The 27,004-nt window shown below is 54.5% G+C and overlaps 2 protein-coding genes across 3 annotated transcripts in view; one reads left to right on the top strand and one right to left on the bottom strand.

The window, feature by feature from the left end:
- The window catches only part of ST3GAL2 (ST3 beta-galactoside alpha-2,3-sialyltransferase 2), a 43,438-nt gene extending 38,724 nt beyond the window's left edge, over positions 1-4,714 (top strand). The window contains exons 4-7 of the mRNA XM_004600536.2: positions 292-471; positions 1,330-1,375; positions 1,617-1,736; positions 2,898-4,714. Coding sequence (XP_004600593.2) covers positions 292-471; positions 1,330-1,375; positions 1,617-1,736; positions 2,898-3,071 — 520 coding nt within the window. The 3' untranslated portion in view covers positions 3,072-4,714. The remainder of the gene's footprint in view (positions 1-291; positions 472-1,329; positions 1,376-1,616; positions 1,737-2,897) is intronic.
- Positions 4,715-6,509: 1,795 nt separating this feature from the next.
- Positions 6,510-25,297, bottom strand: LOC101537599 (ATP-dependent RNA helicase DDX19A). 2 transcript variants are annotated; one of them, XM_004600533.2, is made up of 12 exons: positions 25,119-25,297; positions 21,337-21,385; positions 16,797-16,847; positions 16,186-16,321; positions 13,274-13,366; positions 11,023-11,125; positions 10,398-10,512; positions 9,052-9,229; positions 8,536-8,773; positions 8,063-8,225; positions 7,650-7,841; positions 6,510-7,411 (listed from the first exon to the last, which is right to left on the bottom strand). In XM_004600533.2, exons 1-12 carry the CDS (start codon positions 25,173-25,175, stop codon positions 7,350-7,352), a joined length of 1,437 nt encoding a protein of 478 aa, XP_004600590.1. In that variant the 5' UTR covers positions 25,176-25,297; the 3' UTR covers positions 6,510-7,349. The 2 variants fall into 2 exon arrangements, with proteins under 2 accessions (XP_004600590.1, XP_004600592.1); XM_004600535.2 differs by lacking the exons at positions 16,797-16,847; positions 21,337-21,385; positions 25,119-25,297 and adding an exon at positions 15,846-15,906 and having other exon boundaries at positions 16,186-16,264.
- Between the last annotated feature and the right edge of the window lie 1,707 nt (positions 25,298-27,004).

The following is a 27,004-nucleotide window of genomic DNA, read 5'->3' as shown; positions in this document are numbered from 1 at the left end:
GTAGGCACAAAATTAGCCAATTTGTAGGATAGATTTCTAGCAGTGGGATTACTCTCCAAGTGTGTGCCCATTGACATTTGTTTCTTTTGCAAGGCCACACCTGGCGGTGTTCAGGGAACTCTGCGGTGCTGGGGACAGAACCCAGCACCTGTATGCAGAGCACAGGCTCGAGTGCCGAGCCGCCTCGCCAGCCCTCACTGCTGTCTCTGAGGGCCCGCTTACCCCAGACCATCCTCTCACGATCTATCTCCCCATGGCGCTTTCATCTCACGTCACCCTGTTGCCCTGCAGGATGAATCAGGCTCCCACTGTGGGGTTTGAGCAGGATGTTGGCAGCAGAACCACCCACCACTTTATGTATCCTGAGAGTGCCAAGAATCTGCCCGCCAACGTCAGCTTCGTGTTGGTGCCCTTCAAGGCTCTGGACCTGCTGTGGATCGCCAGTGCCCTGTCCACAGGCCAGATCCGATTGTGAGTGCTGTGGGAAGGTCGGGGGAGCCCTGGGGTGGAATGTGGGGGCGAGAGCACCTCCTTGGGAGGAGTATACCAGGGGGCGGATCTTAGATTTCCTTTAGCTGAATAACTCGGCCAATGGGAGATGGTGAAGAGGCCATCAAAGCGGGTGCCCCGAAACAGAGGTAGAGCAGAGCAACAGTGAGTTCTCTGTCACTTCCTGCAGGGCAACAGCCAGCAGACTGGGGGGTAGAAAGAGGAGAGGACAGTTGGCTTTGGTCACCTTTCCTGCGGGGGTTTCTCACTGGAGATGCTGCCTTTTGAGACTTTCTTTGGGGGTAGCTGCTCAGGGCTTACTCCTGGATCTAGACTCAGGGATCACTCCTGGCCGGCTTGGGGGACCCTCCTATATGGGGTGATGGGGATTGAACCTGGGTTGGTCGTGTGCAAGACAAATGCTCCATGGCTGTACCATCTTTTGGGAATACCATGTATTTTTATTTTTAAACACAGAAGTTTAAGTTACGGTTTCGTGATTTGGGAGACCTGGGGCCAGAAATACTGTAGAATTCCAATCTCACAGATACTAAAGAAAAGGAACACAGGTTCCGGGCCCCGCAACTTACCAGGAGGAGAGGAGGAATTTGTGCCAGAGATGACGGAATAGTCATCAGTGAGCTTAAGTAGAAAATTCAAGAAAAGCTGGGAGTGCATTATCGCATGTCAGATGCCAGTGGGAAGCCTCACTTGCCCCTGACGTTTCCTGAGCGAGGCACTGCTGTGATATGCCGTGGGCGGGCGCTGGAAACGGGGCAGCGTGAAGCTCCGTTATCACTGCCCGGGCGCATCTGAGGGGTGTTTCCTTACCTGTTGCAGCACCTACGCTCCAGTGAAGTCCTTCCTCCGGGTGGACAAAGAAAAGGTAAGCCCCCGCCTTCTCGCCCGGCTTCATCCCTCCTCAGTGGAAACGGTGCGGATGCCTGGACCTGTGGCATGCATGTCTCCTGTTCCTTCTGGATCTTCAGAGCTCATATCTGTGACCCCCGTAGGCCACGGGACCTGGGGAACACCAGCCCGCTGGCCTCCTGACAAGAGCTGCGCAGTGCTCGGCTGTACCCCTGGGCCCTAGGAGGCCCTGACCTGTGTTCTCTTGTCTTCTACAGGTTCAGATCTACAACCCGGCCTTCTTCAAGTACATCCACGACCACTGGACGGAGCATCACGGGCGCTACCCTTCCACGGGCATGCTGGTGCTCTTCTTCGCCCTGCACGTGTGTGATGAGGTACGTGCGCCGGCCAAACAGGGGGACTTGGGGAACTAAACCTGCCCTCCCCAGAGCTCAGCAGTGCTCAAGAGGCCTGTTTCTGTAGGCAGAACCTAAGTGGGGTTGATTCTCCCTCACAGAAGTTAAAATTAATTCAGAAAGGAAATAGAGGGGCTGGGGAGATAGCTCCAAGGAGTCCAAAGAGTCATTGACCTCTCTCCCCACACCCCTGAACCAAAAATGAATATACAATAAGGAAGGAGATTATTCTCATGATTATATACTCACCGCAAAATGTCATCATAAACAAGTAAAAAAAATTAGAACGGTAATAATGGAGCTAGGTGTTGTGGGGGATGGTTATGTGGCTCTGCTGTGAGCCCCAGACCTAAGGCTCACTCTTAAAAATGGAGGTTTGGGGCTGAAGAGGTAGAACGGTGGATCAGGTGTGTGCCTTGCGTGCAGCTGACTCAGGTTCGATTCTAGGTGCCACGTATGGCCCCCTTGCACTGCCAGGAGTGATGCCTGAGTGCAGAGTCAGTCCTGAGTACTGCTCAGTGTCACCCCAAAACAAACAAAACAAACAACAACTGGAAAAAAAAGTTTGGGGGCTAGAGATAGAGTACAGGCACTATCCTTGCATGAGGCTGAGAAGCCCTGGCACCAACAGGTGTGGCCCAAAAAGCAAAACAAAAAACAAAGAAACAGATTAATAAGCAGCTGGGATGTGACCAGCGGGCAGAGTTACTGTGCCAGGCATGCCAGTGCTTATGTTAGCATACCCACTTTCCCTACCATGTTCCCCAGTGTATGGAATTGGGTGTTTGTTTGATCAGATTGTAAAAGTACCCCGATTCAAAAAACAAAAAAAAACAGAGGCATTGAGTTGTCATAAACTAGCCCCAAACCAGGACCCGCAACTAGTGGAGCAAAAGTGGAGTTATCTCTCCCTGGAAGGCTCGGTCCTTTGTGCCAGATCTGGGTGACCCCTGTATCCAGGGGGAGGGAACATGAACAACCCTGTCCAGGGAAACGCCTCCCCCCATCTCCTTTCCGCAGGGTTCTTAGCTGTTGCTACACCCTATGTCTCTTTCTCCCCCATCACGACCCAAGGCGCACACCCCACCCTGTCCTCCCGGGTCCCCGATGTGGGGTGACCTGCACTGCCCTTCCCCGCAGGTGAACGTGTACGGGTTTGGGGCCGACAGCCGAGGCAACTGGCATCACTACTGGGAGAATAACCGGTACGCGGGCGAGTTCCGGAAGACGGGCGTGCACGATGCGGACTTCGAAGCCCACATCATCGACATGCTGGTCAAGGCGCGAAAGATCGAGGTCTACCAAGGCAACTGAAGTCGGCCTCGCCGCGACGCCGGGGAGCGGGATCCCGGGCGTGAGAAGCTCCCTCGCCCAGGGCCGCGCCAGGGTACGCAGTCCGGACCAACCGCGCTGCAGCCCGGCGAGCGCTGCCGGCTCCCGCCAATCACGAGACTCTGAGGGGCTTGGCACCAATCGGCGCTTCGGAGGGCGGAGCCTCGCGACCAATCTTGCAATTCAAGGAGAACTTCCGGCCGCTGCGCTCCGGCCCCTCCAATCAATGGCCTTCGGGGGCGGGCTGGCGGCCGTTTGAGTCCCCGCTTCCCTGCGCTTCCGGTTGGGATCTGATTTCTTGCTTTCTGTGGAGCCGAGGTGGGGTCCGGCTCGGTGAAGTACTGTCAGGCCGGCTCGGGGCGGCGACCCGGCTTCGCGGGAGGGTCTGGCCGAGACGCCGAGGCAATTGGCGTCCCCCGGGCCGCTGTGGGGGAGGGCCGATGCCCGCCGAAGGAACGCAGTGAGCAGCCCGAGGGCGCCCGGCCCCTCGCCCCCGCCCCTCCCGCCTTGGGCCATCCTACGGAATGGCCTTTCCGACCAGGGCATCTAGTGCCTCACGGGGAAAACAGAATCCTCTAACTCGCGTCTAGGTGTGAGGAGCTGGGCAGGGGCCCGGGAAGCCCCTCGCATCCAATGTCAGGTGCTTCTCGCTCCCGTGAGCCCTTGGCCCCTCTGGTCGCGCCCTTTTTAGCCTCTCTCCTGCGGCCCCCGGGCCGCCTCACCAGCCTACTTGTTGCTCAGAAAAAAAAAAAAAAAATCCAAACCTGCTCTGGGATCGGGGCGCTGCTGCTTCCCCTCCTTTCTTCTGTCCCTCTCACGTGCACACTCGCGTCTCCTGGCTCCGGGCACAGGGAGCAGCATGGGGGCAGGGAAGCTGGAGCAGGGGGCGATCCACCAAGGTTCGTGGAGCTCTGGGCTGGGGGCGCGGGTGGGAGGGTTGGAGGGGGGGGGAAGACGTCGACTGCCCGCAGCTGGCTGCCTCCCCCGCCCTGCCCGCCCCTGTCCACCCTCCAAACCAGGGGCACGACCTGGCTTCAGTCCCAGAAAGAAGCTGCCCTCCCCTTGAAGGTGGGGCAGCCTGAAGGGGGGCCGGGCTTCTGTGAAGCGCGCAAGCGTTAAAAGGCCCCCCCTCTGCACCCTCGAGGAACACCAGACACCCCCCTGCAGCTCTCCGGGCTCCGGGCCAGGAACGGGGGCGGGAGGGGGTTGTCTTTGGAGGAGGGTGGGCGCGGCATGAGAACCTCGCTGGAGCCTGTTTTCTATTTCAGAAGTAGGGGGCAGAAAGAATGGGGCAGGATGGGGGGGGTCCGGAGGGGAGTGCCTGGGGCACCGGTCCCTCAAGGCACCAGTTGCATCCCTGTGCTTCCTGAAGAGGCTGTCTTGAGTGCTTAGATGAAAAAAACAATGCAATTATGCCAAACAGTATGGAACTATGGAACGGAGTAATTTATTTCTTGTTTTGTTCTTTTTTTTTTCTATTTTGTTTAAGCCATTAATAAGTCCCCTTTCTGAAGAGGTAGGTCTCAGCACCCGTCCCAGATCGCCTTTTCTGTAATAGTTGTTTAAACTTTTTTTTTTTGTTTCCTTTCTCTTTCTGAATTAAAAGAACAACAACAAAAGCCTGTTTCATCGTAAATGTGTGGGTCCAAGAGTGTGGATGAACGTGGTTCTGAGAATGAGGAGCCGCGACTGAGGAATGGCTGAGGCTTGTGGGCGAGGTGGGGGACGAAGCCCAGGCGGTAGCATGGTGCTGGGTTCCTGCACAGCCCTCAGTTTTCTCAAGTGGTCCTTGGGGGCTACTCCCAGCTGCACTCCAGGGACTGAGCCCAGGGCTTTGTTGCATGCAGAGCATATGCCCCAATTGTTCCAGCCCTCTCCCCTGCCCCAGAGCTATTTTATTTTGGTGGGTGGCACACCGGGCACTGCTCAGAAGTCACTCTTGGTGGGGCGTGAGGGGCCATACGCAGTGCTAGGTAACTGCCTCAGAGGCTGAAGGGGTGGGCTGGGACTCAGCCATGGTGGGGGCCACCGCACCGCTCTGGGCGGGCTGGCATGAGCATCTGTTGCACTCAGTGCGGTAACACTTTCCAGGAGCTCACAGTACTCGGATCTGAGATCCGTTGCCCCTGCGTTTTCAAACGCAAACTTATGGGGACTGGACTGACAGTACAGTGGGGTGGGTACCTGACTTCCAGGGTTTCGTTCCGGGTACCCCATCTCATTCCCGAGCATAGAGCCAGGAGTAAGTCCTGAGCACCACAGGGTGTGGCCCCAAAAAAAAAAAAAAACGAAATCTGGATCAGCCAGATGCGAGGCAAGCGCCTTAACTGGGTACTATCTCTCCAGCCCGCTTTTGTGTTTTGTGGTTTTGAGAACATTTGTGGTTGAGTCTTGGTCTGTTTCTCATGCAGAGGGCCCTGGGCTGTAGTTCTCCAACACAGGCAGCGCCCAGCCTGCACCACTCAGCAGTCTTGCGGCCAGACAGGCTGCTTTCCCTGGCACCATATAAGGTCCTTTGAACACCACCAGGAGGGATTGCTGAGCGGAGCCAGAAATAAGTCCTGAGCACTGGCGTGACAAGATACCACTTCAGTACCACAGGCTGGCATTGCATCTGCCAGAATGTCGTGCCAGGATTCAGAGGGAGCCTGCAGGAAGTAGCCACTGCATGGCCTGACTTTGGTGGGCATCTTCACTGGACGCATGTCTCAGAGCTGGTGCAGGCAGTTCTAAGGACTTCTCTTGGCCCACCGCATCCTGATAACCACGCCTCCATGTGCCATGGTGCCAATCCAGGGCTTTTCCATGTATAAGACACCCCCGTTCTCATCTGAGACTAAAGAGGTTTCCTTAGCTGAGGCCTGTGTCATGTCAGACTTGCCATGAAACATGCTGACCCGAGGCCCTCTACCTGCCTCTGAGTGCCAGCCTCATGGGCGGCGGGGGCTCTCTGCCCAATCACAAGTCCTGCCCGTGGGCCCATGTTCCCCTATACTGGTACCCTGGGAGACCGCTTTCTTCACAGGTTAGGGGCCGCCGCAGAGAACAGCCATCAGTCGCCCCCTAGAGGCGTCCCTTTGAGGAGCAAGAAATAGATCCTATGCTAATGCTCCCAACCATGCTCCGAGGACCAGTAGGTGTCCAGGCTGGGGGACAGCTCAAGTGGTCAGGGACAGACCCAGCTAGCATAGACCCTGGTTTCTATTCCCAGCCCCCAAATACCCCACCCGGGCCTGAGGAGTATCACAGCAGCTGAGCGGAGTGGTGCCTGCCCCCAGAGGCAGTGTGGCCCCTTTGAAAAGGAGCACAATGGCCGGCATCACTGTATGCATTTTGTACAGGGGCACTGACAGGTGCCAACTAACCGGAAGCAAGAGCTGCAGCCCTGGATGGTGCCAAACAAGACAACTGTGCTTTCTGGATACATATTTTTTTAATTAGTATAAATTAGTCTAATAAGCATAGAAGTACAAGTAAAATAAAAATCATGATTAGTAAAGCATTGCATGATTTTAAAATTAAAATTTCTCGACAACCAAGATGCTGGTCACTGGTGCGGGCCCACACAGAGAATGCATGACCGCACCAAGGTGCTGTGAGCGATGGGGAAGAACCGGCTCACCGAGCCAGGCTGGACCCGAAATTGCTGACTGCCCACCACCCACTGGGGACAGAGCAAACCAGCCCCCTAGGGCGTGGCCATCTCAGAAGGCCTCATGTCTGTTCCGGCCCAAACCGGTGCACACCAGGGGGAACAGTGTGTGTGGACATTGCAGAGGGAAAGGGTCGGCCGGACCCACTTCGGATTTTAGAAAGAAGATGGCCGGCGGGCAGGAGGCCCACAGATCTCAGGAGAATGGTGGAGGCAGGCAGCTGCCCGCAGCCTCCATACAGGTCAGCGGGGTCACAGTGCCCTTCCCTGGACGCACCCCTGACCACGCTGAGAGGCTGGACTAACAGCACTCCAGGCCGGAAGGCGGGCGGAGGGCCTGGGGCCAGCCCCCAGCTCACTTATAAAGTTTGGGGAAAACTGGCTAAAAAGGATTAACTTTACAAAACGCCTAATTTCCCTTCTTCTCTCCCCCATAATTTGCAATTTCTGTCCTGTCCAAACAAAACTGAAATGAGGTAGGAAGTCTGTCGCGGCTCGCGCCTTCGTCTTGATGTGACGGCCGAGGCCGGGCAGGGAAAGCACGAGATTCCCGCGCGCGCGGGGGGGGGGGGGGGCAGCACTGGCGGGCACCGGGCACCCGGGACGCCTCAGTTGGCTATTTTCTCAATCTCGTCCAGGTCGTCCGTGTCCAATCTCTCGATTTTCTTATCTGAGGACGAAGACAGGGAGAGCTCAGCGGGGGCGCAGGGGAGACATCGCCCCGGGGAGAGTTGGAGTGGCAGAACTCACGGGGGCTCTGGGCGCTGCAGGCCCCAACGCGCTCGGACCCGCAGCCTACTCCTGGGTCGCAGGGAGCGTCCCCATGCCCTGACCCGGCAGTGGACGGGAAACAGGTCAGGCCCGTCTCCCCCTGGGCGGCGGCGCGGGGCGGGGCACCGCCCACTCACTGAAGTGCTCCTGGATCCTGTTGAGGATGTCCATGCTGTGCTTGCTGTCCACCATGTTCACCGCCAGGCCCCTCTTGCCGAAGCGGCCTGTGCGCCCGATGCGGTGCAGGTAGGTCTCATTGTCTGGGTTCCCGTCCTTGTCCACCGGGAGGTCAAAGTTGATGACCACGGACACCTGCTCCACATCGATGCCTGCGCGGGCACAGGCGTGAGGGCGGGGCCGGCGGGGCAGCAGAGCAGAGGGTGTGGGCGGGGCCCGGGCAGAGGCTCCAGGTCAGCAGCAGCCCCTGGGCCCCGGGCAGGCCCCTGCAGGGCGCCAGGCTTCTGGAAAGCTCCCCAGAGACCACAGCACCCGCGGGCCTGAGGGCGGCCGTCCCCGCACCCCGAGCCGCGGCCCCCGCGCGTCTGCTCACCGCGGGCGCACACGTTGGTGGTGACCAGCACCTTCTCTTTGCCCTCGCGGAAGCGCTCGATCACCGCAGCCCTCTGCTCCACCATCATCTCGCCGCTCAGCAGCGCCACCTGGTGGCCTTCCTTGGAGAGCTCGGCTGCCAGCCAGCTCGCAGTTTTGCGTGTCTGTGGTGCAAAGAATTGTTTGAGTTACACGCGGCTGACCCGATTCCCAGCATCCCATATGCCCCCCCACCCCCCGACACCGCCAGGAGTAATTCCTGAGTGCACGAGCCAGGAGTAACCCCTGTGCATCGCTGGGTGTGATCCAAAACCAAAAAAAAAAAAAGTATGCAGTATGCACAGCAAGTAGCAACCCCCTGTAGTCCCTCTTGCTGCCCGCCTCCTTTCTCACGCCAAGCCCTCAGCCACACAGAGGGAGGCGGGTCCTCCTGAGCCCCCCCCCCCACACACACACACACCACCCGCTGCTCACGTGGCAGAAGATCATGGCCTGCGCGATGGTGATGGCCCCGTAGAGGTTGCACAGGGCCTGGAACTTCTCGTCACGGTTACTGCATAGCACGTAGTACTGCTTGATGGTGTCCAGTGTCTCCTCCTCGCGCTTCAGCTTGATGATGTTGGGCTCGGGGACCACCTTCTGGGCAAACTTCCACACCGAGTCTTCGAAGGTGGCAGAGAACAGCAGCATCTGGCAGTTCCTGGGCAGCATCCTGCGGGGAGGTGGGGATCCTGCATGGCCCCAGCTCGTCCCCGGGAAGCACCGCAGCCCCGGGAAGGGGGCAGGAGCAGGCCCGGGGCCAGGCAGGGTGGGGGCCCACCCCGGCCTCTACCCCGGGATCCATGAGAGTGGCCCGAAGGGGCCCAAACAGCCAGTGCTCGCAAGGTTGGGGACTCAAGAAGCTGATGCCAGAGAGACCAGGCTTTGGGGAGAAGGGGGAGCAGCCTTGGTCCGGGAGGCTCCCGCGTCCCTCCCCTCCGGAGCTCCCACCTCTGGATGCGCACGCTCTGGTCCTGGTGGCCCTGAGTCGCGATCATCACGTCGGCCTCATCCAGAACAAACACTTTGATCTTCTTGGGGTCGATGAACTTGAGCTTGGAGCACCAGTCGAGGACGGTGCCAGGGGTGCCGATGACGATCTGCTCGCTGATCTTCTGACCCCGCTCCACTGTGGACGGAGTGACTGGTGGGTATTTCCACGCTAAACCCGGTTTGAAAGCCAAAGTCTTGCCCGTCCTTCCCTAGCTAACAGATCAAATCCACTCTTGCTGCCAAACGCTCAGGAGCTTTGTCAAATCTTGGCTTCTCCATGGAGGGATGCTCTGTGTCATGCGCTGTGGTCGGGCCAAAGGCCCTGAAGTGACTGATCAGCGCCATTTCCTCCTGCCACAATCCCCTCATTCCTGAGACCGCTGCTCACAGGGCAGGGATTTCCTCTACACTGGTAGTCTGAGCCCCCAATCCAGCCCGGGGATTTTGTGCAGTTTTTGGTTTTTTGCTCTGTGGTCAGGATCACTCCTGGCAGTGCTGGGGAGTGGAAACAGTACAAACGATTGGACTGGGGCCAGCCAAGTGCAGGCAAGTGCTTAACCCCTGTGTTATCTCTCTGACTATTTTTTTCTTTTGCTTTGTTATCTGGTATTGAGACAATATACTTATGTAGAATGTTTTCCTAAACGGAAAATCTAGCTACAAAACTGTGGTTGAAATTAAAACTAACAAATCACTAAAAACACTGGAAATCCATTTGGTTTTGGCCAACACCTTCACGAAACACTGTCTTAAGTATATTACATGAAACATGAGCTTATGCACGCATGACAAAGGCAACTCTTTCTGAAACTGGGCGACATCCTAATCAGTGACCGGGCCTCCAGGACTAGCCCTTCATCCCTGTCGTTCTCCAGCCTACGTGGCATTAAAAGCTTAACTAGGGCGAGAGATAGTACAGGCATAAGAGCTTTGCCTTGCATACAGCCAAACCCAGTTTGACTTTAAGGACCTGCAGCCCCGCCAGGAGCAACCCCAAAGCACAGATCCAAGAGTAGCCCCCAAGAACTACTGGGTGTGGCCCAGTACCCCCAACACACCTCAAGAAAACAGGTAGAAGATTAAGTAGGACACATGATGTGATACCCAATGGGTAACACCAATAAAAATATAAAGCTGTTCATAGACATGACAAGGAACAATCCACAACACACCTGCCGAGGAAGAGCCACAGAGCTCCTGAGCGTTTGGCCCAAAAGACGGGAGGAGCTGCCGGTAAATGCACCGACACTGCAGCTTCACAACCCAAACCCCACGCACACTCACACCTCAGCCTCGCGACTCACGTTTGTTGCCTCGGATGGCGTAAGCCAGCTTGAGCTCCGGATGAAACTTGCCCATCTGCTCAATGACTTTCCCAGTCTGAAGCGCCAGCTCATATGTTGGGGAGAGGCACAGACACTGGTGGGGAGATCAGAGGGTGAGTTTCGGGCCTTCAGGAAAGCCGCCCTTCCCCCGTGGGTGACTGCAACCCCACCAGGGGACACTGGCAAGTGTGCCAGTACAAGGTGTGTGTGGGGGGCCACTTTCTATTGTTTTCATAGAGAAGCTAGATTTCCATGGGAGTGCCAGGTAAAGTTTATTTTTTCTGGGAAAGTCAGCTAGGCCAAATGAACATGGGGACAGCCACTCTAAAGCGACAAGGAAGCTGGGAGGGCCCCTTGGACAGAGTAGAAACCCCTTCCTCTCCCTCCAGGCCCCCCTCCCACTCAGCAGACCCTTCAGCCCTGCTACAGGCTGCTATTTCTGGAAGAATTCTTCCTGGGTCAGGTCTGGGGGGCCCACGAGCCTGCCGGGCCTGAGCCAGAGCCAGCAGAAGCACACCCCGCCCCGGGCACCCTCACGAGCACCCCACCCAATGGCACCGTGCACCCGGGCCTAAGTCAGGTGCCCAGGATGCCCTGCCCTCACCTGGGGGTATCTCTCTGCTGGCTCCACTCGGCTGAGCATGGCCAGCACGAAGGCAGCGGTTTTCCCGGTACCCGACTGAGACTGCGCGATGAGGTTCTGCGGGCTGAGGGGACATGGAAACGACAGCGGTTAAATGGCCGGGGCCAGGGTTCCTTCCAGGCAGTAATTTTCTCCCCTCAGGCTTTTCTACATTACTGAAGTTTTCTGCAGAGGTACAATGATATATCGAGTCCCTCAAGAATAATTCCTCAATGCAGAGTCCCAAAAACAAATGCTAAAGGACAAATTGTGCTTATGGATTTTTGTTGTTGTTTTTTGGGTCACATCTGGCAGTGGTTGGGGGAACATACAGAGTCCGGGGAGCAACCTGGGCCTGTGTCTCCTACATGCAAAGAATGCCCCTGGCTCCCAGCAATATTTTTAGTTGTGTTCAGTCTAGATCTTAACACTTAAAGGGGCCAGTTTTGTACCCCAGAAACCCCGTGGCAATGGTAGAGGTGATCAATACTTTGGTGGGGGACCAGTGTGGTGATCTGCTTCTAAGAGGTACAATAAAAATACTTTTTTTTCTTTTTGGGTCACACTGGCAATACACAGGGGTCATTCCTGGCTCATACACTCAGGAATTACTCCTGGCGGTGCTCAGGGGACTATATAGGATGCTGGGAATTGAACCCGGGTCGGCCGTGTACAAGACAAACGCCCTACCCGCTGTGCTATCACTCCAGCTCCAATATTAGCACTCTTGAAACCTATGCAAGGCACATTATCTAGGGAGGGAGGGAGGAAGAAAGGCAGGAAAGCAGGAAGGCGGGAAGGAAAGAAAAGAGAGCGAGAGCGTGTGAGTGGGGCCGGGCTGGCACACAGCCCCAGGGCCGTTTCTGCTGAGTCACGGCCTGTGTCCAGGACTGGCTCCTTCCGTGTGTGTGCTTCTGTTTTCATAGCTTTATAGAAAATGCAAGATTCCTAATCAGGCAGATGTCTTAAAGGGAAGTTTTACATTTTCCACTACACGGAACCCACATTCACGGCATGGTGGCTATTTTTGGATTTGCGGCCACACCTGGCTGGCACTCAGGACCCACACACTGCCAGGGACAGAACCTGAGACTCCCCCACACGCCACCTTTTAAAACTACCTTCTTGGGGTTGGAGCGATAGTACAACAGGGATGGCGTTTCCCTGCACGTGGCTGACCCGGATTCAATCCCTGGCATCCCTATGGCCCTCCAAGCACAGCTAGGTGTATTTCCTGAGTGCAGAGCCAGGAGTAACCTTTGAGTATCACCGGGTGTGACCCAAAAAGCAAAATAAGAAAAAGAAAGAAAAAAGCACCTTTCCAGCCCTACACAGCATTTGTCATAAAAAAAAAAGGGGGGTGGGGAGCAGAGTGATAGTACAGTAGGGTGCCTGCCTTGCACACAGCCAACCCAGGGTCAAGTCCTGGCATCCTGTATGGTCCCCTGAGCACCTCCAGGAGTGACTCCTGAGTGCAGAGCCAGGAGCAAGGCCTGAACACTGCCGAGTGGCCTAAAAACCAAAAGAAAAATGAGGGGCTGGAGCGATAGTACAGCGGGTAGGGTGTTTGCCTTACACGTGGCCGACCCGGGTTCGGTTCCCAGCATCCCATATGGTCTTCTGAGCAGCGCCAGGAGTAATTCCTGAGTGCAGAGCCAGGAGTCAGCCTTGAGCAACACCAGGTGTGACCCAAAAAGCCAAAAAAAATAATTAATTAAAAAAAAAAAAAAAAGGAAAAATGAGGGAGCAGAGAAACAGTACGAGAGAGTAGAATGTTCCTTGTACACAGCTGACATGGATTTGATCCCAGACACCCCATATGGTCCCCCAGCCCACCAGGAGTGATCTCTGAGTGCAGAGTCAGGAATAAGCCCTGAGCACTAGTGGATGTGGCCCAAAACCCATGCACGTGGCCGACATGGGTTCGATCCCCAGCACCCCATACAGTTGAGTGCAGAGCCAGGAGTGATCCCTGAGCATCACTGGGTACACCACCGCCCCGCCCCAAAAAAGGCCAAAGAGCTACTCCAATTCTGTGCCACTGCGCTTCTCTCTCCCTCCTTCCTGCAGAGCGGGAAAAGCAGGCGCCCCACCGAGCCATCCGACTCTGCGCTTGCCCAGGGTACTTCCCTGAAGAAGCACACAGCCCCCCTTGCTCTCAGGGACAGAAACAGCTGTGGGCAGACAATAAACCAAAGACCACCGAGGAAGCTTCCGGGGCCCTCATACTCACGGCTCGGCGAGCATCATGGGTAACGCGTTCTCCTGGATCTTGGAGGGTCGATTAAAGCCCATGCCGTAGACACCCTGGAGTAGCTGCGGCTTCCTGGGCGCCGGGAAAGAAAGGAGGGAGTCCACGTTGCATGGCGGCAAGCAAACTCTGAGCTTCCTATCATTCTCCTATGCCTCAGAACACACACACACACACACACACACACACACACACACACACACACACACACACACACACACACACACACACACACACACACACACACACACACACACACACACACACACACACACACACACACACACACACACACACACACACACACACCACCCCCGCCCCAAACCTCCACCTTTCCCGACTAAATCTTTTCCCCTAAATTAAGACTGTTAAGTCTTAACTGCAACTCTTAGAAGATTCCTAGACTCATTTCTTTTCCTGGTGAAATTAATTGCTTTTGGCAGACCCAGACATGGTTGGTCTTGGATAACAAATCTTCTGCAGCTCTAAGAGTGTTATTTATTAATCCACAGTATAAATCAGAAAAGACATCTAAAAAATTAACATGGCTTAAGATACTGGGTCCCCTTTAGGGAATGGGATTCAGTTTTAAATTCTCAGTGCAGAGGTAAAACTGAACTACACTAATTTTGTGTTCCATGATCCTTCCAATGTTACCTGTACAAATTACCAGGACAATCAAGTGAAAAAACAATTGACTTACAGCCAATTTTTAGTAGACAGTAAGGAGAACTCAGGTAATTTACAAACACTCATACTCAGATACAATGTCAAATATAAAGAAAAGCCTCAACTCTGGGAGCTGCAATACAACCACGATCCTCCAGGCCACGCTCACGAGTGTGCTGTGAGCTCAGGAAGACGGGATTAACGGAGACCACACCAAACTGTCCCAGGCGCACAGCGAGGCTACGCCAAGTCTCTGTGCATTACTCCTCTGGAGCTTAAAGGACTCTCGAAAAAACAAATCCTTCTGGCTCCTGAGCTCTCACACACAAGGAACATTTTGAAAACGTACCCTTGGGCATGGGCTGGAGCAACAGCACAGCGGTTGGGTTTTCGCCTTGCATGCGGCCGACCCGTGTTCGATTCCTCCGCCGCTCTCAGAGAGCCCGGCAAGCTACTGAGAGTATGGAGCCCGCACGGCAGAGCCTGGCACGCTACCCATGCGTATTGGATATGCCAAAAATAGTAACAAAAAGTCTCTCAATGAGACGTTACTGGTGCCCGCTCAAACAAATCAATGAGCAACGGGATGACCTTTGGGCATCTCCCTTTGGAAGAAAAGGCCATAAAGCTTGGTAGATTCAGATTTAGGTATCAAGGAAACCAACATTAGCTAATGGGGATCCAAAGTGATCCAAAAACTTCCAGTGGGTTCCTTTTTTCCCATTTTGTGGATCAGTTCACACCAGTTCACTTTCTTTTCTTTCCTTTCTGGGTGAACACATCAGTATTCACTCCTAGTAGGGCCCATGGGCCCATGTTGTGGTGGAGAGACACTCAGATTCCCCAGATACGACACCTTATCTTCTGCCCATAGTACAAATCTTTTTGTTGTTGTCTTTTGGGTCACACCTGGCCATGCTCAGGGCTTACTTCTGGTTGGCTCTGGGGACCATATGGGGTGCTGGATTCATACTTAGTCCGGCTGCCTGCAAGGCAAATGCCCTACCCCATAGTATTATTGCTCCAGCCCCTATACACTTTTTACAATGTGAAACAGATCAAGTATATGAGGCAATTAGGCATCATTCTTTGTTTCCTTTTGCCATGAGCAACTAATCAGAGAACTTGTTTTTCCAAAAGGGCAATACATCACTGAATGGAGAACACAAGTCTTGCAAATGAAAGGAATTTAAAACAACACAGATACTGGAAAAGTAGACAGTTCACTCGGGAACCAGCTGAGACATACAGCTGTCCCCAGCTGTTTGAACAGAGGCAGAAATAGACTGGCTGGATGAAGCCCTGGCAGAAAAGATAAACACAGGAAAAACACACACAGTGTTAATTTCCCGAAAACATCCCAAAGAAAAGGCCATCCTTTAAAACTTGCTCTTAGCTCTTACTCCGTTGACAGATGTTCAGGAGAATCAGGGGGTTGTACTGAGCCTCCCGTGTGGAGTCTCTGTTCTACTGAGATAGGCCAGCAGTGAGTGCTACTCTCTGCCCACAGTGACACCGGAACGATGATGCCGAATAGAGGCAAAGCGGCTTTTATCCTCCCACTGCCTGATTTACCAGCTAGAACAGTCATTACATCTCGCTAGCAGAACACTCAGCCTGGCCTGGCCATAAGCACCGTTCACTGACTCACTGCAGAGAACAGAAGCCCTGACATGGCCATCTGTAGTCCTCCATCTTTAGGGCCCTATTGGAGGTCAGCCCGTTCTGTGATGCTGAGTTACGGATCCTGGAGTTTTTAAAATTCGGAACACCGAAGGCCATCTTCCATCGAAGCACTGGGACCCTGCCCAGGCTCTTCTGACAGAGCTTATAAAGTGGATTAACATTCAGACCTTTAACCCTACAGGCTAACAAAGGGGCTTACCTAAGAAGAAATGTTCCTGATATCCAGAAATCACCTGTCAGCCAATATTTTATTGAAAGTTCTAAGAGCATAAAAGAAAGAAGACTTTCAGCTATGAAGAATAAATTTGTGGCATTTAGAAATCCCTACCAAGAGAACCAGGGGGCCGACAGACCGGGACGGGAGGGAAACCATCACGGTAAACGCGTCATACTCTGGTCACTCTGGAGGCACATGAATTATTCACTAATCAAGTCTGTTAGGATCTCCCGGAATCAAAGTGAAAGATCCCCACGAGGCCTCGAGGTGTAAGCTTCCCGGGAGGCCGGGCTCGGAGCAGCGGGTCAGGGGAGCTACTCACAGGCGCAGCTCCTCGAAGGACTTGACGGAGTAGAGCGGGGAGTTGGGGTCCCGCTGCAGGACCTCCACCTGGTTCGTGTTATCCACGAGGTTGCTCCGGATCAGCTTGTTGAGTAATGACTGCGCGGCTCTGTCCTCTGCCAAAAGAAACCAGGAGATGTTCTTCCTGCTCCTCCAGCACCCTCCCCGCTGCCCGCCCGTCTCCAGGCAGCCGAGCACTACTGGGAGAGGCGCAGCCCAAGGCCAGTGGGTGCCGCTTTTAGCGCTTCATGAGCACACTCGGGCGGGCCGTGCACACGCTCCTGTATGTCCATTTTCTGGTCCTGCACTCTGCTCTTGGCCAACGTCCGGCCTCTCTGCCACCCTTCCAGAAGGGTCCCTCCGTGTTTCCTTTCCTCTCGGGGCTCACCCTCCCCGAGTCAGCAGCCCCACCCCTGCAGGGTCAACCTCTCGTCCAGTCGGAGCTTTGAGTCAACTGGCACCTACCCTCACACCCCACCCTACAAACCCCCCCGCTTCTGGGACACCACACTCCTAGGGTTCCCCAGCTCCCCAAGGCCAGTCCTTGTGGGTCCCTCTCTGCCCCCTGCACCGGGCGGTAGGAGCCCTTACCTTTCTCTTCTTCATCTGTCTTCTCTGCAGGTGCTGCAGGTTTGATGAAACCTGCACAAGGGAACAGTCATGCTGAGCGGCGGCAAATCACAAAGTCCTCCAGGCCCAGGGCAATGAAAACACCAAACCCACCCAGTGATCAAAATGCTAATGCGTGATATTTATAGTTAGTGGACTCCTCACCAGGCTGTTTTCACTCAGGGTGCCCTAGACGGGGGTGGGTGAGAACCCTGCCCCCCAAGGGACCCAGCCCCAGCAGCCGACCTCCACTACCCAACTGCTGACACGCTCCAGGCCGCCTTCTGCACCACACGGCTGCTTCTCGGCCTCATGACACATTATAAGACACTTCCTACCCATTTTCCACAATTACCACACCATATTTGATGGAGTTCAGACAGTAGGCAACAAATCATAGAGAGTAATATATATACGTATATATGTATATGTATATATACTTCTCAGAGAGCCCGGCAAGCTACCAAGAGTATCCTGCCCGCATGGGCAGAGCCTGGCAAGCTACCCGTGGCATATTCGATATGCCAAAAACAGTAATGATAGGTCCCATTCCCCTGACCCTGAAAGAGCCTCCAAACACTGGGAAAGACAGTAAGGAGAGGCTGCTAAAAGCTCAGGGCTGAGAGGAACAGAGACGTTACTGGTGCCCACTCCAGTAAATCGACAAACAATGGAATGACAATGATACAGTGGATTTTTATTCCAAGACAAACAATTCTGGGTGACAAGCGAAACCACAAGAGCTTGGGTGGTGACTCCTGGCAGTGTCAGGATGGAGCCTTCCCTCCCAGGGCAGGCGCACACTCCAGCCCTCAGCTCCTCAGCTGCCCAGGAGCCAGTTTCGTGATGGTTTGGGCCACATCCCGCAGTGCTCAGAGCGGCTCCTGAGCTGAGTCTGTGCTCAGGGATCATGCCTGCAGTGCTGAAGGTCTAGATGTAGTGCTGGTTCAAACTGGAGCCAGCCACATACATGGCAAAGCCTTAATACTCACAATGCCTCTCTGGCCCTCTGGAAGTTTTTAGATACATACAAAAACACTCAAATTAAAGGGCTGGAGCAATAGCACAGCGGGTAGGGCATTTGCCTTGCATGCATCCAATCTGGGTTTGATTCCCTACATTCCATATGGTCCTCCGAGCACCACCAGGAGTAATTCCTGAGTGCAAAGCCAGGAGAAACCCATGTGCAACACTGGGTATGACCCAAAAATTAAAAAAAAAAAAAAAAAAAAAAAGGGCTGGAGCAATAGCACAGCGGGTAGGGCATTTGCCTTGCACGCGGCCGACCCAGGTTCAATTCCCTGCATCCCATATGGTCTCCTGAGCATCACCAGGAGTAATTCCTGAGTGCACAAGCCAGGAGTAACCCCTGTGCATCGCCAAGTGTGACCCCCCTCCACGCCCCCCCCCAAAAAAAACACTTAAAATTTTTGGCCAACTTTTTTGGGGGGAGGGGAGGAGGGTTTGGGGCCACACCTGGCAATACTCAGGGATCACTCCTGGTGAACTCAGAGGACCACTGGGATGGTCAGGGATTGAACCTGGGTTGGCTGTGTGCAAGGCAAATGTCCTACCCACTGTACTAACACTCTGGCCCTTGGCCAACTTCTGTGTGATCACAATGTCACCTTTGAGGCGCAAAGATGAGGCCAAGACTTTAATCCTGGGCATGGCCATGCTTGTTGGAGATCAGGTGGCTCTGCCATTTGGAACTCCTGGCACTGCCCTCGGAGTTCGAGCTCCACACACCACTGGCAATGGGTGTGTGAGCACCACTGCTAGGAGCACCATACCAAGTATGCAGTATTAAGATGGGCAAATAAGGGGGGGTTGGGAAGCCACCTCTAGGGCCAGAGTGACAGCACAGTGGGTAACGTGCTTGCCTTGCATGTCGCCGACTGGTTCGATCCCCGGCACCCCACAGTCCCCCAGCGCCCCACCAGGAGTGATCCTGAACATAAAGCAGGACTAAGTCCTGAGCGTGGCTATGTACGGATGCCCCTCACTGCCCAACAACACAAAGTCACCTCTGATCTTTCCAAAATTAAAATATAGCATTACATCTGCAAACACATTTAGATGAGAAAGAAAATAAGGTATTAAAAAGGTAAAGGTGGGGCTGCAGAAATAGCACAGCGGGTAGGGCGTTTGCCTTGCACACAGCCGACCCGGGTTCGATTCCCAGCATCCCATATGGTCCTCCGAGCACTGCCAGGAATGATTCCTGAGTGCAAAGCCAGGAATAACCCCTGAGCATCGCCGGGTTTGACCCAAAAAGGAAAAAAAAAAAAAGGCAGATTAGGTAACAAGACGATGACTGGGGCTGGAGCAACAGCACAGCGGGGAGGGCATTTGCCTTGCACGCGACCAAACCAGGTTTGATCCCTGACGCCCCATGTGGTCCCCTGAGCACCGCCAGGAGTAATTCCTGAGTGCAGAACCAGGAGTAACCCCTGAGCATTGCCGGTGTGACCCCAAAAGCAAAATAATAATAATAATAATAATAATAATAATAATAATAATAATAAAACAATTACTTTTTTCCCCACAATAACTTAAGTACAAAAATTTTCACATGCCAAGCACATGGTCTACCAGGCATATCCCCAGCCCAGGATTTTTCTTAAATGACAGAAGGTTAATCAAAAAGAATTCAAATTGGATTGTTCGCCAAAAAAAGGGCTGAACTGAGCTACTTCTGATTGGGAAATTTCCAGCTGTGTGTTTTTTATTCTTATTTTAAGACTCTGGAGCCTGAGCGATGCACCCATTGGCTGAGCACTTGCTGGGCACGAGAAGGCCTGAGCACTCCCCCGTGCTGCAGGGACGCCAGCACAGAGCCAGCAGCAGCCACTCCCAGTGTGGCGGATGCATGTCTGTGCCCCCAGACAGGTAGAAGAGGCCGGTTAAGCCCCTTCCCCTACCCGCGAACAGGTGCCTCCAAAGCCTCCGGGAAAACTGGCGCTGCCACAGGGTTGTGCTCTAAAATGCAATTCTTCTGCTATTCGCAAATTAAAAAGTCTTTAAAACAATTCAGTTTGCCTCAAGCTGTCAAACTCAAGTAAGGACCCTGGGGACAGCTGGATGACAGAGCGTCTGCCTTGACCCCTGAGGCCCCGCACGCCACACCCAGCCCGCTTCACGTGCGCCAGGAGCCCAGAGAAGCAGTCACAACTCAGATGTGTGACCCTGGGTGGGCACAGCAGCGAGCACCACACACTGACGTGGGAGACCCCCCCCACTAACAAAACATCAGAGGCAGCGCCCCAGGGTGCGGGACCCACCTCTGAAAAGGCAGCACAGCCGGAGGCAGAGCACAGCCAGGTAAGCACAAGCTTTGCACGCAGAGGGCAGGATTAGTTCTCCAGTAGCACAGGAGCCTTCAAGCACTGCTGAGCACAGAGCTGGGAGTGGTCCCAGAGCACTGCCGGATGTGGCTCAAAAACAGCAACAAAAAAAAGCCAGGTGGAGAATACAGAGTTAAGGCGCTTGCTTGCATGCTGCTCCACCAGGAGACACAAGCAGGAGTAAGGCCTGGGCGCTGCTGGGTGTGGCCCGCCCCTCACAAAAGAAAGAAAAAAGGCTTTTTTTTTTTTTTTGAGGGGACTTGGGGGCAGTGCCAGAGATTGAACCCAGGTCTCAAGCATTGCAAGGCATACTCTGACCACGGAGCCACATCTCCGGCCCAGTGTAAATAAAACTGTTAAAACAAGTAAGACAGAAGGGTTGCAGAGATTTTTTAAAAAAATATATATATATGTATATATATGTATGTGTGTATATGTATCAAGTTAAAATCCAGGTCTGAAGAGATAGAATTAATATATGATTTGCATGCATTAAGGCCCAAGGTTTAATCCCTGGTACCTCATGGTCTCATGAGTATTTCTGGGAGCAATTCCTGAGCACAGGAATGGGAGTAGCCCTCATGCAGAGTCAAGTATGACCATGCCCCCAACTTTTCTAAGTTAAAATCCAGAAGTTTCCTCGAGATTAGTTCAACATAAATAAAATAATTTTGAAGAATTTGAATATATATGTATGTAAAGAAGGGTTGAAGAGATAGGAGCTGGAGTGATAGCACAGCAGGTAGGGCATTTGCATTTGCCTTGCACGCAGCCGACCCGGGTTCGAATCCCAGCATCCCATATGGAGCCCTGAGCACCGCCAGGGGTAATTCCTGAGTGCATGAGCCAGGAATGACCCCTGTGCATTGCCAGGTGTGACCCAAAAAGAAAAAAAAAAAAAAAAAAGAAGGGTTGGAGAGATAATAAGGCTGGTAAGGCACCTTGCACATGGCTGACCCGGGTTTAAGCCCTGGCACCCAGGATGGTCCCCTAAGCCTGCCAGGAAATGATCCCTAAGCAAAGAGTCAGGCGTAGTGGCAGTGTGACCCAAGCAGAGATTCTTAGGAGACAAAGGCCAGGTGAAATCTGGAGAAGCTAACGTGCTCAAGGAATGCGGCTTTTCCACTCGCAGCTGTGAGGACACAGCGAAAGTGCCTCTGCAGCTAGTGACTCACCATTGGAATCTGGTTTCACTTTCTCTTCCTTGATCTGCAAATCGCTCATCTGAAATGGAAGCAAAGGAAATCCAGTGATTCATCAGAGGGCTCTGAGACGGCAACCCCCATCAGCAACCCTCACTGCGGAGAGGAGTCGGACCGGAGCGGGAGCCGGCCCAGCCCCCGCCTCCAGGGAGCTCATCTGCGGCCAGAGAGGGGGGGGGTGGGAAGCTGCTGCCCTGGCACCAGTGGATTCCATCTGATCCCTGGCACTGTGTATGATCCCCTGTGCAGGAGTGACCCCAAACCAGAAGTAACTCCTGGGCCCCCCCGAGTGTGTCCCAAAGCCCCCACACCTCCAAATAAAGGCCGAGGAGGCCAGAGTGACAGGCTGACTGAGCACCCCATACGGTCCCCTGAGCCCTGCCAGAAGTGACTCCTGAGCACAGAGCCGGGAGTAAGCCCTAAACTCAGTCAGGTGTGGCTCCCAAACCAAAAATAAATAAAGGCCCAGGTGAAAACGTTTATCATCAATAGCCTTAAAAGGAGGGGATGAAAGGGCTGTAGATAGCTCAAAAGGCTGGAGGACAGAGCTGGGGCAAGAGTACAGTGGGCAGGGGTTTGCCTTGCAGGTGGCCAACCCAGATTCAATCCCCTGCATCCCATTTGGTCCCGAGTCCCCACCAGGAGTGATCTGGGAGCACAGAGTCAGGAGTAAGCCCTCAAAAGTATGCCTTAGCAAAGAAAAAGACATCCCCCCTCCTTTAAAATCAACCATCTCTACTAGGAGAGGGTCCAGAAAGACGCAGGATACTTTCTCATGCCTTTGCCCAACATGATTTTTCTTTCCCTAATTTTGCAATCTTCTTGTTGCAGTAAATCCCAGCTGGGAGAACAACTCTGCTCAGTCCTGAGTCTTGCTAGGAAATCTTTAACTGGACATCTTTGGGGCCGTCCGGCGCGTGCTTGGGTGCTTCCCAAGATGCACTCGCTGAGTTCTGAAGGCGCCAGCCAAGCTCTGCTACCTTCTCTGTACCAGCCCTGCGTTTCCTCCCCTCCCTCATCCAGGCACTTTACCAACACCACCTGTGAGATTTTAAGTTGCAAACAATTCTTTTGCTTTATCTCCCCCAACTTGCGGGGGTTGGGGGGCTTTGGGGCCACCTGAGCTCTGCTCAGGTCTTCTCCTGGCAGGCCACGGGGGACCATGCAGGGTGATGGAGATTGGACCTAGGTTGGCTGAACGCAAGATGTGCTCCTTGCCTCTGTACCTTCTCTCTGGCCCCCTCCTCCTTTTCTTTCTTTTTTTCTTCTTTTTTTGCTACCCAGCGATGCTCAGGGATCACTACTCCTGGCTCTGAACTCAGGAATTACTCCTGGTAGTGCTCAGGGGACCACAGGGGATGCCGGGGATTGAACTCAGGTCAGCAGCGTGCAAGGCAAATACCCTACCTGCTGTACTATTGCTCCGGTCCCCCCTTCTCCTTTTCTAAATCCTGCCCCAGATCTCCACCATTATGTCCTGAACCCACCCCTCATCTTCACTCCCACCCGAGGAACGCCTCCAACTCTACTGTTAAGAGAAACTTCTCCACCGATCACCTTCAGATTTCTGTTTGGGGCTAAACCCAGCAGTGTTCAGGGGAATATGCCATATAGGGCATCAAACCTGGGTCTCCGGATGCTTTCAGCCACTTGAGCTCTCTCTAGCTTTCTTCTTCCATTATTTAAAAAACAAAAATGTGGAAATGTGGAGGCAGGGGTGGGAATCCCAAGCCGTCTCAGGAGACCGTAGAAGCAGTTCTCGGCAACTGGGCCGTCACTTCAATGCAAGAGCCAAGGACACAATGCCGCTCAGGCCCTGCGGCAATAAACCCAGGGATTATCCAGGTCACTCCGCTGATCCTGGGCGCCTCTGGGCTGCGCCCGGCTAAGCTCAGGGGTCCAGGTGGTGCCGGGGTCACATGCAATGCTTGTTCCTTATCCCTGCACCCAGCAAGCCTTAACCCCTATATTACCACTCCTGCGTCTTCTCCTTTTCTTTATTCTCATTTTCTTTAGACATTACTCCTAACATCGTTTCTCTACAGTGGGATGAATCTTGCCAGTTCTTAGATCTATTCTCATAATTGTTTTAAAAATCCTTAAACCAAAAGCCAGAGCAATCGTATGGGAGTTACGGGGTTACGTATAGGTTGCATCCCGTCAGTCCCAGTTTGAATCCTCAGCAACACATCTGGTCCCATGAGCATCACGCCGGGAACAGCCCTTGATCATTGAGCACAGCTGGGTGACATTTCCCCCCCCCAAAAAAATCTTCCCTAAATTGGAGCTAGGGAGATAGCTTCAAAGGGCAGCAGCACATTCTCTGCAAGCAGGAAGCCAGGCTTGATCCCTGGAATCAACTAGTCTCCTGAGAACTGCATCAAGGTGTGTCTCCCACCGCCCAAAATAAAAACAACAAAACCCCCAAATGGACCCAAATAAAACCTCTCCTCTGTGAGCTGTCCCTGTGCGTCAGTGTTTTCACCTTGTTCCAAGCTCTTTTATCACATCCCTCTGACTCTGACCACAGCACCGGCCTCCCAACAAGACCCCGAAACTTCTTCCAGTACTCCACTAAACCCGGCGTATTTCAAGAATCTGCTGACAAACTGAAAATCCTCCCAAAGCAATAAAGAAATATAATTGGTGGAGCTGGAGCAACAGCACAGCGGGAAGGGCATTTGCCTTGCATGCGGCCGACCCAGGTTCGATTCCCAGCATCCCACATGGTCCCTTGAGCATCGCCAGAGTGATTCCTGAGTGCAAAGCCAGGAGTAACCCCTGAGCATCGCTAGGTGTGACCCAAAAGCAAAATAATAATAATAATTGGGACAAAAATTGCACTAAACCATACTACAAAAGAAATCTACATTCTGGACCAGGGAGATAGTCCAGTGGGTAGGGCATCTAACTGGACGGCCGACCCGGATTCAATTTCCTGAGCCCCGCTAGGAGTTGTCTCTGAGCACAGAGCCAGGAATGATCCCTGAGCATCACCGACTGTTCCTCTACCCCCAAAAGTCTGTATTATGAAAAGTCCATCATCATTACCAATGATGAATTTATTTTAATTTTGGGGTCACACCTAACGATGCTCAGGGGTTACTCCTGGCTCTGCACTCAGGAATTTCTGCTGGCGGTGCTCAGGGTTAGCCATATGGGGTGCCAGGGTCCAATCCTGGTGGGCTACGTGCAAGACCAAAGCCCTACCTGTAGGACTACCGTCCCACTAACGACAAATTTAAACTTAGATACCCATTCCAGTTGGATGGTCTTCAGTAATCAGAAGCCCAGCAATAAAGGTCACCCTGAACATCAGCTGAACAACTTACGGTGACTCGGGCCATCTGCGTGCAACAGACTGGAGCAACCTAAACCCGGATCTGTTATTCTGCAAGAGCGCAAAGTGCCGGCCACGCTGACCGCGGATCTACAGCTACTGAAGTAAAGGTGGGGCTGGAGCGATGGCGCCAAGGGCTGGGCCCGCAGGGGGCTCAAGCCCCAGCACCGCATGGGCCCCCCAACCCCCGTCCGCAGCAGAGACGCAGGGGCTGGGGCTGGAGGGGAAAAGCGCAAATCTTGGACGACCCAGAGAGAGGTTCCACACGGGCCATCTGGCCCGAGGCGCGGATCCCACCCGGCAGCTCCCCACGGGCGGCTACAGGGCTGGGCGGGCCACGACCTGTCCCCTACCTGCACCCCCGGGGTCACTCGGCCCCGCTGCGCCCACCCCAGCCCCAGCTGAAGCCACTGACCGACTTGACAGCCGCCTCCTGCTCGTCCACCGCCAGTGCCCAGGAGTCGGTGGCCATGGTCGGCGCAGGGCTGGCGGGCCGGCGCGACACGGCGCCCCGCAGCGCGCCCACGGCGACCCGAGCCCGCGAGAAGCTTCCTCACGCGAACTGGGAGCGATGGGGGGCGACGTGATGTCGGGACCCGGCCGCGCCATCAGTCCGCGTCGCGCTGACGTCATCAGCGCGCGCCGCGCGCCTAACGGCCCCGCCCGGGTTTCCCGCCGGTTCCCGCGACTTCGTGCCCGGCGAGACTGGAGAGCCGCAGCCTGCCCCGCGCTCTCCCGCCGGCACCTGACTGCCCTCGCCATGACGTCACTGGGAGCTGTCCTGGGCTCCGAAGTGACTGGGGGACCCAGGAGAATCCTTGCTCCTGCGCAGAGCGCAACGCCCTGAGCAGGCTCGGCTCAACGTGCTGGGCCGTGTTTGGCATTGCGGGAGCCCTGGCGGGCATGGCATGACTCCCCAACACTGCGGGGAGGAGCCCCAAAGGTTATCTTACAGTAATGCCCATAAGGGGTGAATAGGGAATGAGCGCAGGTACTAGGGGGGAAGTGGCAGAAGAATGAGGCACTTGGGCTGGAGTGATAGCACAGCGGGTAGGGCATTTGCCTTGCACGCGGCCGACCCGGGTTCGATTCCCAGCATCCCATATGGTCCCCCAAGCACTGCCAGGAGTAATTCCTGAGTGCATGAGCCAGGAGTAACCCCTGTGCATCGCTGAGTGTGACCCAAAAAGGAAAAAAAAAAAAAAAAAAACTTTCCTGAAACGTGGTTTCTGTCGCTGAGTAGAATGAGGTGGTTATTCTGGCTGTTGGCGCACCTTGAAGGGACCGGTTAACTCACAGTGTGTCCAAGTTCTCCGATGGGGACTTGGAGGGTCCCGGGCAGTTCAGCGCCCGTGAAATCGCACAGGTGGCCTCATGACTCAAGTGCCCATGCTTGCCGGACCCCTGCAGCCCTGGACGGCTCCCATTCCATCACCTTCTCTTTCTCCGTGTCCGTCTTAACGAGAATCCCAGGCGCCCAGACTTTCCCCCACTGTGAGGTTCCAGTAGTGAACCGTTCCTGCTTCAGGGCGGGGCAGGGATGAAAAGTGGCCAGGAAGTAACAGAAGCATCAGCTTCCGTGAGACACAGCCCACTCAGCACGGGACTGCAACAATAACGGCTGAAGTGAAGAGTATGAGGGGGACAGTTAGGCAAGTGAGCCTGGGAACCATGTTCCTATGAACCATGCGAAATCGTGTGTTTTATTACTAGGGTTTAGGCTACTCCTAGCGGTGCTCAGGACTTATTCCTAGATCTGTGTTCAGCGGTCACTCCTGGCAGGGCTCGGGACAGCATATGGTGCCAAGGATGCAACCTTGGCCAGCTGTGTACAGGCAACTGCCCTACTCCCTGTGCTGTTCTGAGCCCCATGCCCCATAGTTAGTAGGAACCACTCCCAGGTTCCGGCAGGGAACTTGCCCCCGGAGGGGTGGGGGTGCAGAAACACTCAGGATCTCACATACAGAGTAAGGACTGCAGGGGCCAGCGCCACAGTTCAGCACGTGGGGCATCTGCCTTGAACGCGGCCCGCTTGGGTTCGATCCCCAGCACCTGGAGGCAAGAGCCCCCACCCGCATGACCCCTCCTCCTCCTCAGGGCCTGCAGAAGTGAAGGCACCTGGGCAGCTGCAGTGTGGACAGAGGTGAGAGAGGGCAGGGTCCTCACGAACACCTACACACAGGAAGCGACAGGCCCCGCGCTCCCGGCCTGCCAGGCCCCCCCCAGTGGCAGCTACGACACACGCGCCATCGAACCCGAATCCTCCCCTGCTCACTCACACTCACAGCACCAGGCCTGGCG

Source organism: Sorex araneus, chromosome 8 (genome assembly GCF_027595985.1).
Source record: "Sorex araneus isolate mSorAra2 chromosome 8, mSorAra2.pri, whole genome shotgun sequence".
Lineage (NCBI taxonomy): Eukaryota > Metazoa > Chordata > Mammalia > Eulipotyphla > Soricidae > Sorex > Sorex araneus.
This window is presented reverse-complemented; position numbering and strand designations above follow the sequence as displayed.